The 13818-nt window shown below is 41.4% G+C and overlaps 1 protein-coding gene across 8 annotated transcripts in view; it reads right to left on the bottom strand.

Moving 5' to 3' along the window:
• PUM1 (pumilio RNA binding family member 1) overlaps positions 1-13818 on the bottom strand; it is a 121786-nt gene that overhangs the window by 60307 nt on the left and 47661 nt on the right. For 6 of the 8 annotated variants that reach the window (XM_054011562.1, XM_054011564.1, XM_054011565.1 and 3 more), the window contains exons 4-6: positions 10762-10870; positions 8113-8291; positions 3362-3528 (exon numbers count right to left, since the gene is read on the bottom strand). In XM_054011562.1, coding sequence (XP_053867537.1) covers positions 3362-3528; positions 8113-8291; positions 10762-10870 — 455 coding nt within the window. The remainder of the gene's footprint in view (positions 1-3361; positions 3529-8112; positions 8292-10761; positions 10871-13818) is intronic. The other 2 variants (XM_054011563.1, XM_054011570.1) reach the window with 1 other exon arrangement.

Here is a 13818-nt window from a genome sequence, read left to right as displayed (position 1 = left end):
TAAAGGTCTGTACAGATGAAGACATCTGACTGCAATGAATTAAGCCATTAAAAAAAATAAAAAACATTCTCCAATGTTTCGGATGCTTTCCTAGATGCTTACCCATCCTTCTAACAATGCTGTCATTTTTGCATTTGGCAAACAGCATGCATTTCAATTCAAACAGAACTGAAATTAGCATGGTTGTATTTAAATAATTTTATATAGAACCATTGATACTCAAGTATCTTAGTACATGTTAATCATATAATTTAATGAATGATATTTGTTAGCTAATTGCACTTACTGCACAGCCATCAAAATATAGCCTATAAACAATTGTCAGTAACAGAAAAATTTTAAAAACCATCCCCACATTTAAACTCCAGGACACTTGAAATAGGCCACATTTGGAAAACAAAACCTGAGACCTCTTTACCAAGCAACTAATTTGCCACATTATGGGAATTTAGAATGTAAATTTAATTAACCCTGACACTGAGTTTAATCAAGTTTAATCAAGATTTAGAAATGGGGAAGTGAAAAAGAGAAAATGGTTGTTCAAAGCCTGTATAATATTACAGGCATTTGTCTACCATTTCCTATCATTTCTACAGGAAGCCCTTTTCTCTCACCCTCCACAATAATAAAAACATCTTCCTTCAGATTAGGATCTCAAACACAAGCATTACAATTCTGCAAAGAAGTGAAACTGGCCATTCTATTTTCAGCGTAATGCAAAAAGACAACTGCATATAGAGAGAAAAACAAAAGCAAATGTTGGCTTTGATTCTGGACTCCAATGTGGTTCCTTTAGAGTGCCAAAGCAACATAAGCAGCCCACCAGAACACCATCAAGTGCAGGCCTGGCCAAATGGCCCTGTCATGCTCTTTGAGGGTTGTGCAGGAGCACTGTGAAATTTGACTATTCTGGGCTGCCAAACAGCTCTAGAGAGAGACGCTGCAGGGTGCATAAAATAGAGCAGATTGAGAGTCATGCCAAACCCCAGACCAAACTAGAATCCTGGAGGTATAAATCCTCATGTGCTATGCCATCTAAGCATAACACAGACCCTGGCCCACTCAATTATCAGTTTTTAGATCATCTGAGCTATTAACACCACAAGGCTATTTTATAAATAGGTGCTGTACACCACAGAACTGAAATACTGACCAGGAGAACTGGAGATAGGCTCTACAGAGCCTCTCAAACTGTAACTACTCTAGCTGGATGCTGATCAAATCAGATTTGGAAAAGGTTTGTAATAATTCACTGGGTAGCAAAAAAAGCAAAAGGAGCTGAGACTGGTTGAAAATCTTTTGGACAAGACTGCTCTCCTGTGATGACACATCACCACTCAAAGACAGAGAGCTAACACAGGAATTGGAGATTCCCCACACTATTAGAATAGTCTCCTGGCAGATCCAATCAGTGGACAGATTTGCTAACACCTGTAGAGAAGTGGGTTCATGAAAGGCCCACTGATATAATCTGAAGTGTTCTCCTGCCCCATTTATAAAAAGCAATTTTCTGTGAAATGTGTATGCAATTCCACTCCTGTTTTAAGATGCTGATGCTGATATTCAATTTATAATTCATAAATGTTTGACCTACTATGACGAAGTGGGACGTTCTTAATGTTTCCTCTGAATACTGTAGGGGTGCCTCAGTTTCCCCTATGCATTTCTTAAGTCTCTAGGTGGTGGGATAAGGGTGTGTGATTATGCCGAGCAAAGGGCCAGTGTGCATAAATGGCTGACACACTGTCTCCTGGCAACTAATGGCCTGGGCCCTTCCCCCTTGCAAGGTGATAGCTAAAGGTGTTGGAGAACAAAGGAATCAGGTGACCTCCTGGCCCGGAAAGGGACAAAGCAGAGGAGGAGGGGCTGGAGGGTGAGTCAGTTTGGAGGTGGCTGGGGACGTGGAGTGAGGGCAGACTTGGTTGTCTGGCTACCTGCCCCTCAAAATGGACCCGGCTGAGGGGTCCTGTTCTCTGTACCAACAAGCTCTGTTTTAGACCGTGTTCCTGTCATCTAATAAACCTCTGTTTTACTGGCTGGCTAAGAGTCATGTCTGACTGTGAAGTGGGGGTGCAGGACCCTCTGGCTTCCCCAGGACCCCGCCTGGACGGACATGCTGTGGGACGCGCACAGAGGGGCAGAGGGTGCTGAATGCTCCAAGGTCAGACCCAGGAAGGTCGAAGTCGTATGAGCTGCTTGCCCTGAAGACAGTCTGCTCACAGAGAGGAGACTTCACCAGAGTCCTGCCTGGCTTCGAAGGGAGCAGTTCCAGAGCATCGCCCGGGAACTCCGTGACACCTACAAATAAGCTTCTCCTCATTTTGCTCACTTTGTGACTTGCATTTGTAGTTATAAGGAATCCAAGAAAAGGAGATCCCTAATCCACCACCTGACTTACGTCAATGAACCCTCCTTCCTGAACACTTCATTTAAAAAAAAAAAAAAAGGGGGGGGGGGGTTATTTTGGTGCCAACGTAAACAATTTCAGTTGTTCTCCCTTCGGAAGTCAACTGTCAGTATTTCTCTTCCTATGGTTGGTTTCTAGGTCAGGAGAAGCCAGTCATGACAACAGTTCTATAAACTGATAGAATTAGAATTTTTTCAAAAGGTGTCTCCTCTTTGCAGAGCTGCTAGCTAACAGAGCCAACAAGTTAATGTTGCTGTTCTACAAATCACCCCTTAAAACGTTCCTAAAGCTCCTCTCATAATATTCAAATTGCATTATGCAAGGACTGGATTGAAACGTGGAACGGTTCAGAGTACTCTTAAGGCCAATGGTATACGATCAATTGTTAAAATGGATGCATTTCTCACAGCATCTAATTTTTTATTTTATTCTATAGCAGTTTCCATTGTTTTTGACAGAGAACATGGCATAGTAAGTAGGTGATTATACAGCAACAATCCAGCAGCAAGCACACAGTTTAACGGCCCTGATTCCAGGAGATTCTGATTTCATAACTACAAATATAATATTTAAAAAGTTAGACTATAGCCCACAAGCAAGGACAATATTGAGGGACAGTCTCCCCCAGGGAAGTAGCTGACGTTTTCATGCCGTTGCATGAAATATTTAAAAACAAATATATAGTATGGAACCAGCCCTGCACAGGTCAATGGACAGACTAAAACTAATAGGTGTTCTCCATCTCTAACTTCTGTGATGATTCCCTCTGCACATGAAAAGATGCCCTGTCATCTCTCTCAAGTCTTTTTGATATTGCCACCACAGGACTTATTATTGGATCAGGACTCCATTGTGCTAGGTGCTGTACAGGCAGAACAAAAGACAGTGCTCTTGCAGGATTTCCAACAAAATTAAATGCAACACAAACTAATTCACAGGTAACAAAGCTTATACCTGAAATCTTTGACATCTGCATCAATCCCATTTTGTACAGGCAAACCATTGGTCTTATCCATCACATCTCCCTCCTCCTTTAGATCTCCTAGTTTATCTCCATCAAATGTGCCCTTATTTTTCTTATCACCTTTATCATTTTCATCATTCTCTGCATCCCTTGGACCCTGGAAAAAATATAACATTTTAATGTATTCATTTTGCGATCAAGTTTACTTTTCTCCCCGGGGATTTTTACCTTAATAAATTACAAAGTTAAAGGGACATGTCATCTTAAAAAGTCATTTTTACTTGTAACAATAATAGGTAACATTTAACATTATCATAACTGCAAGCAGTTAGGGAATGAGTATTTTTTTCTTTCCAAGTCTACTTTGTGTATTTTATAAGATTATATACAATCAATTTAACAGTTTCCTCTATGTAGTAAGTCAGTGCCCTATTTTGTTAACACTTTAAACATTTACTTTAATGGGTAACATTTTCAAGAGCCTTCACATTCTATTTTCAGAAGTGACTTTAGGCATTTAGCAGTTTAAGTCACACTGACTTTCAATAAGACTTAGGCTTTTAAGAACCTAAAGTCACTTTTGAAAAATGGGACGCATGCTTTTGAAAATTTTGCCCAATGGGACTATTGACATAAGTAAAATTATTCTGATGCTTATAAATTTATTTGGGCATAAGCTTTTGTGGGCTAAAACCCACTTCATCAGATGCAAGCGGGTTTTAGTCCACAAAAGCTTATACCCAAATAAACGTTAGTCTCTAATGTGCCACAAGGATTCCTCATTGTTTTTGCTGATACAAACTAACACGGCTACCACTCTGAAATCTGTCTCACGCTTGTGTGTTTGCAATGGGCCATACTTCAGTTTCACATATTTGTGTGTGAGGAAGGGAGCTATGTCTTCAAGCAGCACACAGAGAAAATATTTTCCACTAAAGAAAGCTGCATTCATTGACAGTCTACTACTACAAATGAGGGAAAAGTAGTTCATGCGTGACACAAGTAGTGCCTGAACCCTATGAAAACTATAATAAGTTTCCATTCTGTCTTACTACAGATTATCTATTGGGAGAACTTTGTTTCATATTTGAACTAGACATTTTGTGTTTAGAAAGTAAAGTTCTTCTGATGCCACCATTTAGTAAAACAGCATTTTTACTAATTAGCATCACCAGTAAACCAGTAAAATGCCAGTTCAGTTATGGATATAAATTGGGCCCAATCCTCTAACCTTTACTCACCCAAACAGGACCGTCAAACAAGCCTATCGGTTTCAGGGCTGAACCTCATTCTCAACTTCATTTCACAGTTTAAATATGGCAACAACAGATCGTTATTCTACACATTAATAATAGTGCATTGAGCTTATTGGCATATGCAGTGTTGTTGTAGCAGGGTCAGTGCTGGGATATTAGAGAGAAGGTGGGTGGGTAATATCCTTTATTGAACCAACTTCTGTTGGTGAGAGAGACAAGTGTTCACTAACAGAAGTTGGTCCAGTAAAGGACATTTGCATCTGTCTTCACGGCTGAGGATGTGAGGGAGATTCCCAAACCTGAGCCCTTCTTTTTAGGTGACAAATCTGAGGAACTTTCTCAGATTGAGGTGTCATTAGAGAACATTTGAAACAAATTGATAAACTAAACAGTAATAAGTCACCAGGACCAGATGGTATTCACCAAGAGTTCTGAAGGAACTCAAATGTGAAATTGCAGAAAAAGGTGTAAACAGTGAGGTGGCAAAATTTGCAGATGATATAAATAACTCAAAATAGTTAAGTCCCAGGCAGAATGCAAAGAGCTATAAAGGGATCTCCCAAAACTGGGTGAAGAGGTAACAAAATGGCAAATGAAATTCAGTGTTGATAAATGCAAAATAATGCACATTGGAAAACATAATCCCAACTATACATGTAAAATGATGAGGGTCTAAAGTAGCTGTTACCACTCAAGAAAGAGATCTTGGAGTCACTGTGGATAGTTCTCTGAAAACATCCACTCACTGTGCAGTGGTAGTCAAAAAAGTGACCAGAACGTTAGGAATCCTTAAGAAAGGGATAGATAATAAGACAGAAAAAATCATATTGCCTCTATATAAATCCATGGTACACCGACATCTTGAATACTGCGCGCAGATCTGGTCGCCGCATCTCAAAAAAGATACCTTGGAATTGGAAAAGGTTCAGAAAAGGGCAACAAAAATGATGAGGGGTACAGAACGGCTGCCATATGAGGAGAGATTAATAAGACTGGGACTTTTCAGCTTGGAAAAGAGACGACTAAGGGGTGATATGACTGAGGTCCGTAAAATCCTGACTAGTGTGGAGAAAGCAGATAAGGAAGAGTTATTTACTCCTTCTCATAACACAAGAACAAGGGGTTAGCAAATGAAATTAATAAGCAGCAGGTTTAAAACAAACAAAAGGAAGTATTTTTTCACACAACGCACAGTCGGTCTGTGGAACTCTTTGCCAGAGGATGTTATGAAGGCCAAGACTATAAACAGGGTTAAAAAAAGAACTAGATAAGTTCATGGAGGATAGATCCATCAATGGCTATTAACCAGGATGTGTAGGGATGGTGTCTCTAGCCTCTGTTTGCCAGAAGCTGGGAATGTGCAACGGGATGAATCACTTGATCTTTATCTGTTAGGTTCACTCCCTCTGGGGCACCTGGCTTTGGCCACTGTCGGAAGACAGGATACTGGGCTAGATGAACCTTTGGTCTGACCCAGTGTGGCCACACTTACGTTCTTATTACCTTGGCCACCTTATCTTTTAATCATATTGGGGCAGTTTTCCTTTAAAGACAGAATGTAATTTACTATGGTGTAGCAGTTATGAATTTGGAATTATAAGGACATGTATAAAAAAAACCCGTTTTCATCATAAAACACCACTTAGACTATTCTCCAACATTAGATTAGTTAACAGTTTCCCTGCTTCCTTTAAATTTTTCAGATTTCTCAACACTTATCAGCATCCAAGCCCTACTTCTTTCTTATTCACTGCCAGGGCTCAACAAATTTACCAGGCACCTACTAATTAGGTACTGACAAAGAAAAAACTTATAAAGTTTGTGGATGATACCAAGCCGGGGCGGGGGGGGGGGGAGGGGGGGGGTTGCAAGTGCTTTGGAGGATAGGAATTAAAATTCAAAATTATCTGGACAAACTGGAGAAATGATCTGAAGTAAATAGGATAAATTTCAATAAAGAAATATAAAGTACTCCGCTTAGGAAGGAACAATCAGTTGCACACATACAAAATAGGAAAAAACTGTCTAGGAAGGAGTACTGCAGAAAGGGATCTGGGGATCAAAATGGATCACAAGCTAAATGAGAGTCAACAGTGCAACACTGGTGCAAAAAAAGCAAACATCATTCTGGGATGTATTAGCAGGAGTGTTGTAAGCAAGACAGTAGAAGTAATTCTTCCGCTCCACTCGACGCTGATACAGACTCAACTGGAGTCTTGTGTCCCATTCTGGGCACCATATTTCAGGAAAGATGGGGACAAATTGGAGAAAGTCCAGAAAAGAGCAACAAAAATGACCTATGAGGGTAGTTTGAAAAAAATGGGTTTGTTTAGTCTGGAGAAGGGAAGGAGTGAGGGGGGACATGTAACAGTTTTCAAGTACATAAAAGGTTGTTACAAGAAGGAGGGAGAAAAATTGTTCTAGTTAACCACGGAGGATAGGACAAGAAACAACAGGCTTTATTTGCAGCAAGGGAAGTTTAGGTTGGACAGGAGGAAAATCTTCCTGTCAGGATGGTTAAGCACTGGAATAAACTGCCTAGAGAGGATGTGAAATCTCCATCATTGTCTAAGCTGCTTTCAAAAACCTCCGAACACCTGCCAGCCATGGTCTAGATAATACTTAGTCCTGTTGTGAGTGCAGAGGACTGGACTAGAAGACCTCTGAAGGTCCCTTCCAGTCCTATGATTCTAAGGAATGAGGTTCTCCAGAAGGGTGCAGAAGTTATGTTCTGATGGGAAACTCAGAACAACTAGTAGAAGGAGTGAGTACAACACCCGATATGATAGATGAGGCATCTATGCTCCACCATACCCCTCCTATATCAACCCAGCTAGTAGATGTCTGGGAGTTTTAGAGCTATCCCCTCTTGGCAGTTTGAGGTTGTAATATTTCTTCCTACTGCAGTGCGATGGGACTTGATTATACCCGTCTCCCTCCATACGAGCGAGAGGGAGGCTAGTTAACAGGTAGTATGAGCTCTGCTACCTTCTTTGCCAGAAGCACATAGTGAGGAGCAGCACACTGGTCACAGAAAAGAGAACAGTCCTTGAGTAAATTCCCACTATGTAATGTGCCATTTGTTAATGTGCAGTGATTTTTGCAACACTTTTGAAAACTGAGAACAAACTCATAGCAAAGCATGCTTTAAAGAGTATTCAAGAACACCAGCATTTAGCCAAGAATTTTTGCACATCATATTTCCAGCCAGGAGTCTAGTGTCTCAAGATGGCAGGTGTGTTCACCAACAGGATCAGAGACTGCTGGCCACCTCACTCCACCTGTATTTCCTTCTCCTTCATCCCATCACTTAAGCATGAACAACAACTAAGCTGGTGGCTTACCCTTTTTGACATGGTGGTAGATACAACCATAACACCCACAAGAGGTAGAATATCAGTCTTTAGGAAGGAAGTAAAAAACAGCAACAAATGGAGGGGGGGAAAAATCACGGAAACCCAAATTTCAGAATCAGGCACACTTACAAATCCTCCTTTTCTGAGACAGGAATCCCCAGGAGATGAGCTCAACACATATTCTACCATGCTAACTCCAAGTCCTCCGCTTTCTGACCGTGGCGACAGCACCGAGTTGACATCACTATTCACATGAAAGCCTTGACCAGGTCTTCTCTGAACCATTATTGGTTGGGAAACAGAATGATCTACAACAAACCCACACACGTACATTTAAGATTCATTAGTAGTAGTATTACCTTACCATGTAGCGGCCCTAGTCACAGACCATGGCCCCATTGTGATAGGCACTGTACAAACACAGAACAGAAACACACCCCGCCCAAAGGGGCTTCCAATCCAATTACAAAGATGAGTAAGTAACTAGAAAAGCTTTGTAGAGTGTCTTAATTATAAAGATAATTTACAAACAAAGCAGCTGCCGTTTTGAGAGTTAGGTGATGTCCACAAGGGTGGAAGAGACTGGCTTTCTTCTCAGCGACTACTGAAAACATCTTTGACGAAGACACAGAAAGCCTTACATTTTCTAAATTCTCATGCAGAGGGCAAACTGTCTTAAACTGCATTAAATGAGGCCATGGCTAGGAAATATCACAGAAAAACATCTACTCCTCAAGGACCTGATCCTGAAAGTACTCAGGACCTTCAACCACCATTGGCTTCTAAAGGATTTAGGGGTGCTTAGTGCCTTGCACTACTTGACAGCCCCAAACACTGACAGAGGCTGAAAAGGTAACATTTCTAAAAACTCTTTTCCCAATATCTTTTTCATATATCCATAAAAAAGATATTCAAATGAAAGATGGTTAAGGCTGCAAAGTCCAGCACTCAAGTTAGAAATGCCAGAACTAAATTGGTCCATACAGTCTTAATTTTGCCTCTTTGTGTGCATGAATTGATACAGCCTAATTACATGTCATACTCCCCGCCCCCCAACTGATTAATTCCCTCCCAGGTTCTAGACCCAGCTCTGCCAGAAATGACTATGCGCAACCTCTCAGATCCTCAGTTATCTCATCTCTACAAGGGAGAGGGAAAAGGACAACTACTACTTGCCTGCCTCCTAGGTAGGGGTATGAATACAGAATGACTGAGGCGTAGACAGGAAGATTAACACTAGCCAATGAAAGAGGCAAGACTAGGGGTAACATCTGCACAAATGCTTAAATTACTTCAGAGCCTAAGTTTCATTAAAAGTCGATAGGATATTGCAGCCTACATCCTTATTTTCAAAAGTGACCTTGTCTACAATTAAGTCGACCTATGTTAGGTTGACTTACGGCCACCGCAGTAATTACTGCGTTTTTTCATGTCCACACAGCCCTCCTTCTGCCAGTGGTGCATGTCCTCACCAGGAGCGCTTGCACCAACTTAAGAGGGGCAGTGTTGGGGGCTGAGTGCCCAGGCTCTCAGCTCAGTGCAGAGCTCCCAGCTGGAAGGGCGCAGAGCTGACAGGCGATGTAAGTAACAGTGTCTATATACAGACACTGCATCAGTCTAACTACATCAACCTAGAGCGCTACGCCTCTCCTGCAGGTGGAGTTATTAGGTCGGTGTGGTGTGGTGTAGTGGGGGGGACTTACATCGGTGGGAGCAATGCTGTAGTGTTGACGCTTACAGAATTAGAGGTTGACATAAGCTGCCTTATATCGACCTAACCCTGTAGTGTAGACCTGGCCTTAGGCACTTTCGAAAACTTTATCCTAGAGCTTGTGGCATGGAAACTTTCAGCCCAAACCACTAAAGTTCATTAAAAGTTACAGACAAACTAAAATAAAGAATTTATAATTGATTGTTAGGCAGCCATAATAATTGCAACTGTTCCACCTATATTAGACATGTACACAACACGTATGATTTAGTAGACTAAATATCTGAGAGACGATTGCTAAAGTTTTCTTTTAAACTATCACATGGTGCACACAACCAAAGCGGTAAGCAATGGTTTAAGAATGCTTCCCACAATACGGATTAGAACAGGAGTTGCCAAACTTTTTGCTAAGGCAACGCACCAACTGTACTGTCTTTTTTTGGGGGGGAGGGGGGAGTTTGAGACCCACCATTACATATATGCATTGTAATCCTAATCCTGACCCAGTGCAGAGGGAATACCCTGTAGCGGGGTGGGAGGAGAGGGAGGAGGAGAGTCAGGTGAGGTGGAGAGCAAGCCCAACTCACACTCACTCCACCGTGGTGGCTTCTGGCCCACAGGGCTCAGCTCAACTCCCTGCTCCGGGCATTGCAACCTGGCGCACAAGGTCACAGTGTCATTCAGGTTTGGCCCGGCCACCCCTCCATCACATCAGAAGGGCCAAACCTGAGTGGCTGTGTGATCCCATGGACTAGGCTGTAATGTCCAGAGTGCAGAACTGATGGGTTAATCTGGCCCTGATGACAGATCTAAAACATTCCTGCAACATATTGGTGAGTTGGGACCCACCGTTTGGTGAAAACTGAAACAGAATGTGGATTTTTCTTACAATCAGAATTATTTAAAACCTTTCTATTTCTACTGATCCTTTGGTGATTTTTTCGGCTTTTTGTTAACTCCAGTTTTACACAGGACTGGTATGAATAGCTATAATCAGAAACAACCAGGTTTTTGACATATTTGGTAGCTGTGAAATTCAGAATTAGCCAGCTTGCTAAGGAAGTTACCTGATGTTCCCCAAGCACTGTCTCTCCACTGATCTCCCAGAAATATCCCTTTTGGTCCATCTTTGCTTGAATCATCAGTTTCCCAAAACTTTTTACCTGGCAACAGCTGCTGCAAATAAAAAGGAACAAATATGTTTTATGTTAGCATAAAAGTGCAAGTGTAAACAATAAAGATTTTCCTTGTGGAACAAAAAAATCAGTCATGTTAAAACAAGCTGATAGACACTTTCCAATCAGAGTGCTTGTGCTTTCCCAAGGTGAAAGTGATGAAGCGATTGTGACAGCGTGTGGAAGCATAAAGTAACTCAGAAAAATAGGAGAGATCCTATATGCATCAGCTCTTTATGCCCCCCCCCCCCCACACACACACAAGCATTCACAAATTTCTATGCATGAGAGCCCATTTCTAACAAATGTTAGTAGGAAAGATACGTTCTCATCAGAAGAGCCTGTTTTAATGAATCAGAATTGCATCTGAATTGTATATAGTTACCTGTAGAATCTTCACTCCAATGCAGGGGACTGGGAATTTTCATCTCTCAAATGCAAATATTGTGGGTCTGATCCCATAAGGTGCCCAGCACCCTCAACTCCCAGTGCATTCCATGGGTACAGCTAAGGTACTTAATGCTTTGGAGAATATTTGTAAACAGTGATGAGAGTGAACAGTTCTAAGCCACTGCTTCTGCACAGTTTATGTTATTCTGAAAAAGTGCTTAACTTTTCTTTTCATTCAGGGGCGGCAGGACAGAAAACCACACTCAGTTTAAATCAATTCCAGGAAAGTGGAGTGACAGCAAAAAGGACAAACTTCACAAACATATACCTGGCATAACAGATGCTTTTTTTAAATAGCAGTTCATACAGCAAACATCTGCCTTATGGCAACTACATATGGCATGAGGAATTTTCAAGTGCTGCTTAAGTGCCTTAGACTGTAACAGTACAATCTTTACATTAAATACTCGGTTTCAATGGGAGTGGTGTAATTCAGAGAGAGAAAGAGTAGCACATTCATAGCAAGGAGGACAACAAATAAGCCTATCTACTGAATTCTGGACAGAATGGAAGGAGCTGGAAGATTAACAAACACTCTCATTTAGCTTACCGCACAGTATGAATCAAAATCTTAGCAAGACTAGTCAAAGCGTCCTATATATATTAGAAATGCTGAGCAGCTCAAGTCTATATAATTTAGCAGAAGGCTTGTGTTAACTCAGGGTGTTACAGGATAACAGAGCCAATATTCACTCCAAGACGAAGAGATACATTTGATGAAGCAGGCTTAAATATGCATAAGCAGCTTTTAAATCTATGTTTGGGGGGGGGGGGGGGGAGGAGGAAGCAGATACATACTAAACAAAAGTTGTGTATTTTTAACCTGAAGTTTTGTCTGATTCAGATACACATTGTAAAACAACCTCTCTGCAACAAAAGATACCTGAAGGGGAGGGATAGCTCAGTGGTTTGAGCACTGGCCTACTAAACCCAGGGTTGTGAGTTCAATCCCTGAGGGGGCCATTTAGGGATCTGGGGATTGGTCCTGCTTTGAGCAGGGGGTTGGACTAGATGACCTCCTGAGGTCCCTTCCAACTCTGATATTCTATGATTCTAAGGTACATGGATTTGGATATCAAGAGTAATAGGTTGCGCAAAGGACAGCAAAACATAAGTCCACGAAAGCTTATGCTCTAATAAATTTGTTAGTCTCTAAGGTGCCACAAGTACTCCTGTTCTTTTTGTGGATACAGACTAACACGGCTGCTACTCTGAAACCTATAATAAAACTGCTACCTCACCTATGAAAAGCAGAATTCCCTCTACTGCACCACTTAAAGTTACAAAAGGTAGGTTATATTCAGATACATAATCAATGATGCTGTGCAATATCTAACACCAAACAATACCACTGTCTTGGTGCCATGGTAAGCCTATTCTAGAAGCTACACTGAGAAGCAACTGAATCAAAGAGACCATTACAGGATCTGCAACCACAAAAGAATAATTTCTTAAAGTAAGAGAACAGAACAGATGGAAGGGCGCTGGCCAAAACTGAACCCTTTACTAGGGGAAAGACTGCACAAGTAGCAAGCACAGAACAAATTTAAATAAACTAATGAACACAAAGAAAATTAGCAGCACTGATGTCTATAACCACAAGTCTCAATCTATAGACTTCAATGGGGAAAACTAAGGGGGCAGCAGGAATTATTGTACATGATTCCCTTCCCACCTACCACTACCATTGAACAAATGCTCCAAAGAGGTGGTGCGGAGAGGGGAGGAAACGAAAGCCCTATGATGCCGGAGGTGGAAAATACATGAAATAGATCACACATGCAAATCAGAGGATATAAAAAAAAGAGATCATGGCCAGTAATGGTCATGAACTAACTTTCAAGGAGCCTCAGGTCCAAAATATGAAGTGTCAAGTTCTCGGATGATGTGCACCAATTGGTGGCAATGCCAGATGGCATGCAGCTCTCTGGGTCCCAGCCCTCCTACAGGAAGATTAGTCTACACACAGGAACCCAGACAAAACCTCAATTTCTCTCTCTTGGGTAATGACAGGCCATGCATCAGAATGGCACTGAACGGGATATAAACATAGATAAATCTAGGAAGCTGACACTACTCAATAGTATTGCATTTCCTTTTTTACTGAAGGCACGCACTTCGGTAAGTTCCGCCCCAGCCCACTACCTCCTCAGGCAGTCAAAGCCTTCCTTTTTCACACTGTCTTGCCACAAACCAATACAGCTATGTATGAAGTCATGCTTCTGAATTTGTAAGAACAAGATAAGCATGCACACACCTTTCCACGTGTAAGCATAAGAGAGTGTATCCCACAGTTCTGAAACACTTACCACTTCAGTCATTATTAGATATTAAAAACCCTGAGTATCTGCACTACTCTTTAAAACAGGTTATCTATCTCTATCAATAGCGAAATAAAGATACATTTCAAATGCTTTGCTAGGACTGTACGTACTATGAAGTCAGACTCTGAAAGGCTCCTTTTAGCACAAGCTGAGGAGGATTTCCTTTCCTAGATTA

The sequence above is a fragment of the Malaclemys terrapin genome, chromosome 22, assembly GCF_027887155.1.
Source record: "Malaclemys terrapin pileata isolate rMalTer1 chromosome 22, rMalTer1.hap1, whole genome shotgun sequence".
Taxonomy (NCBI): domain Eukaryota; kingdom Metazoa; phylum Chordata; order Testudines; family Emydidae; genus Malaclemys; species Malaclemys terrapin.
This window is presented reverse-complemented; position numbering and strand designations above follow the sequence as displayed.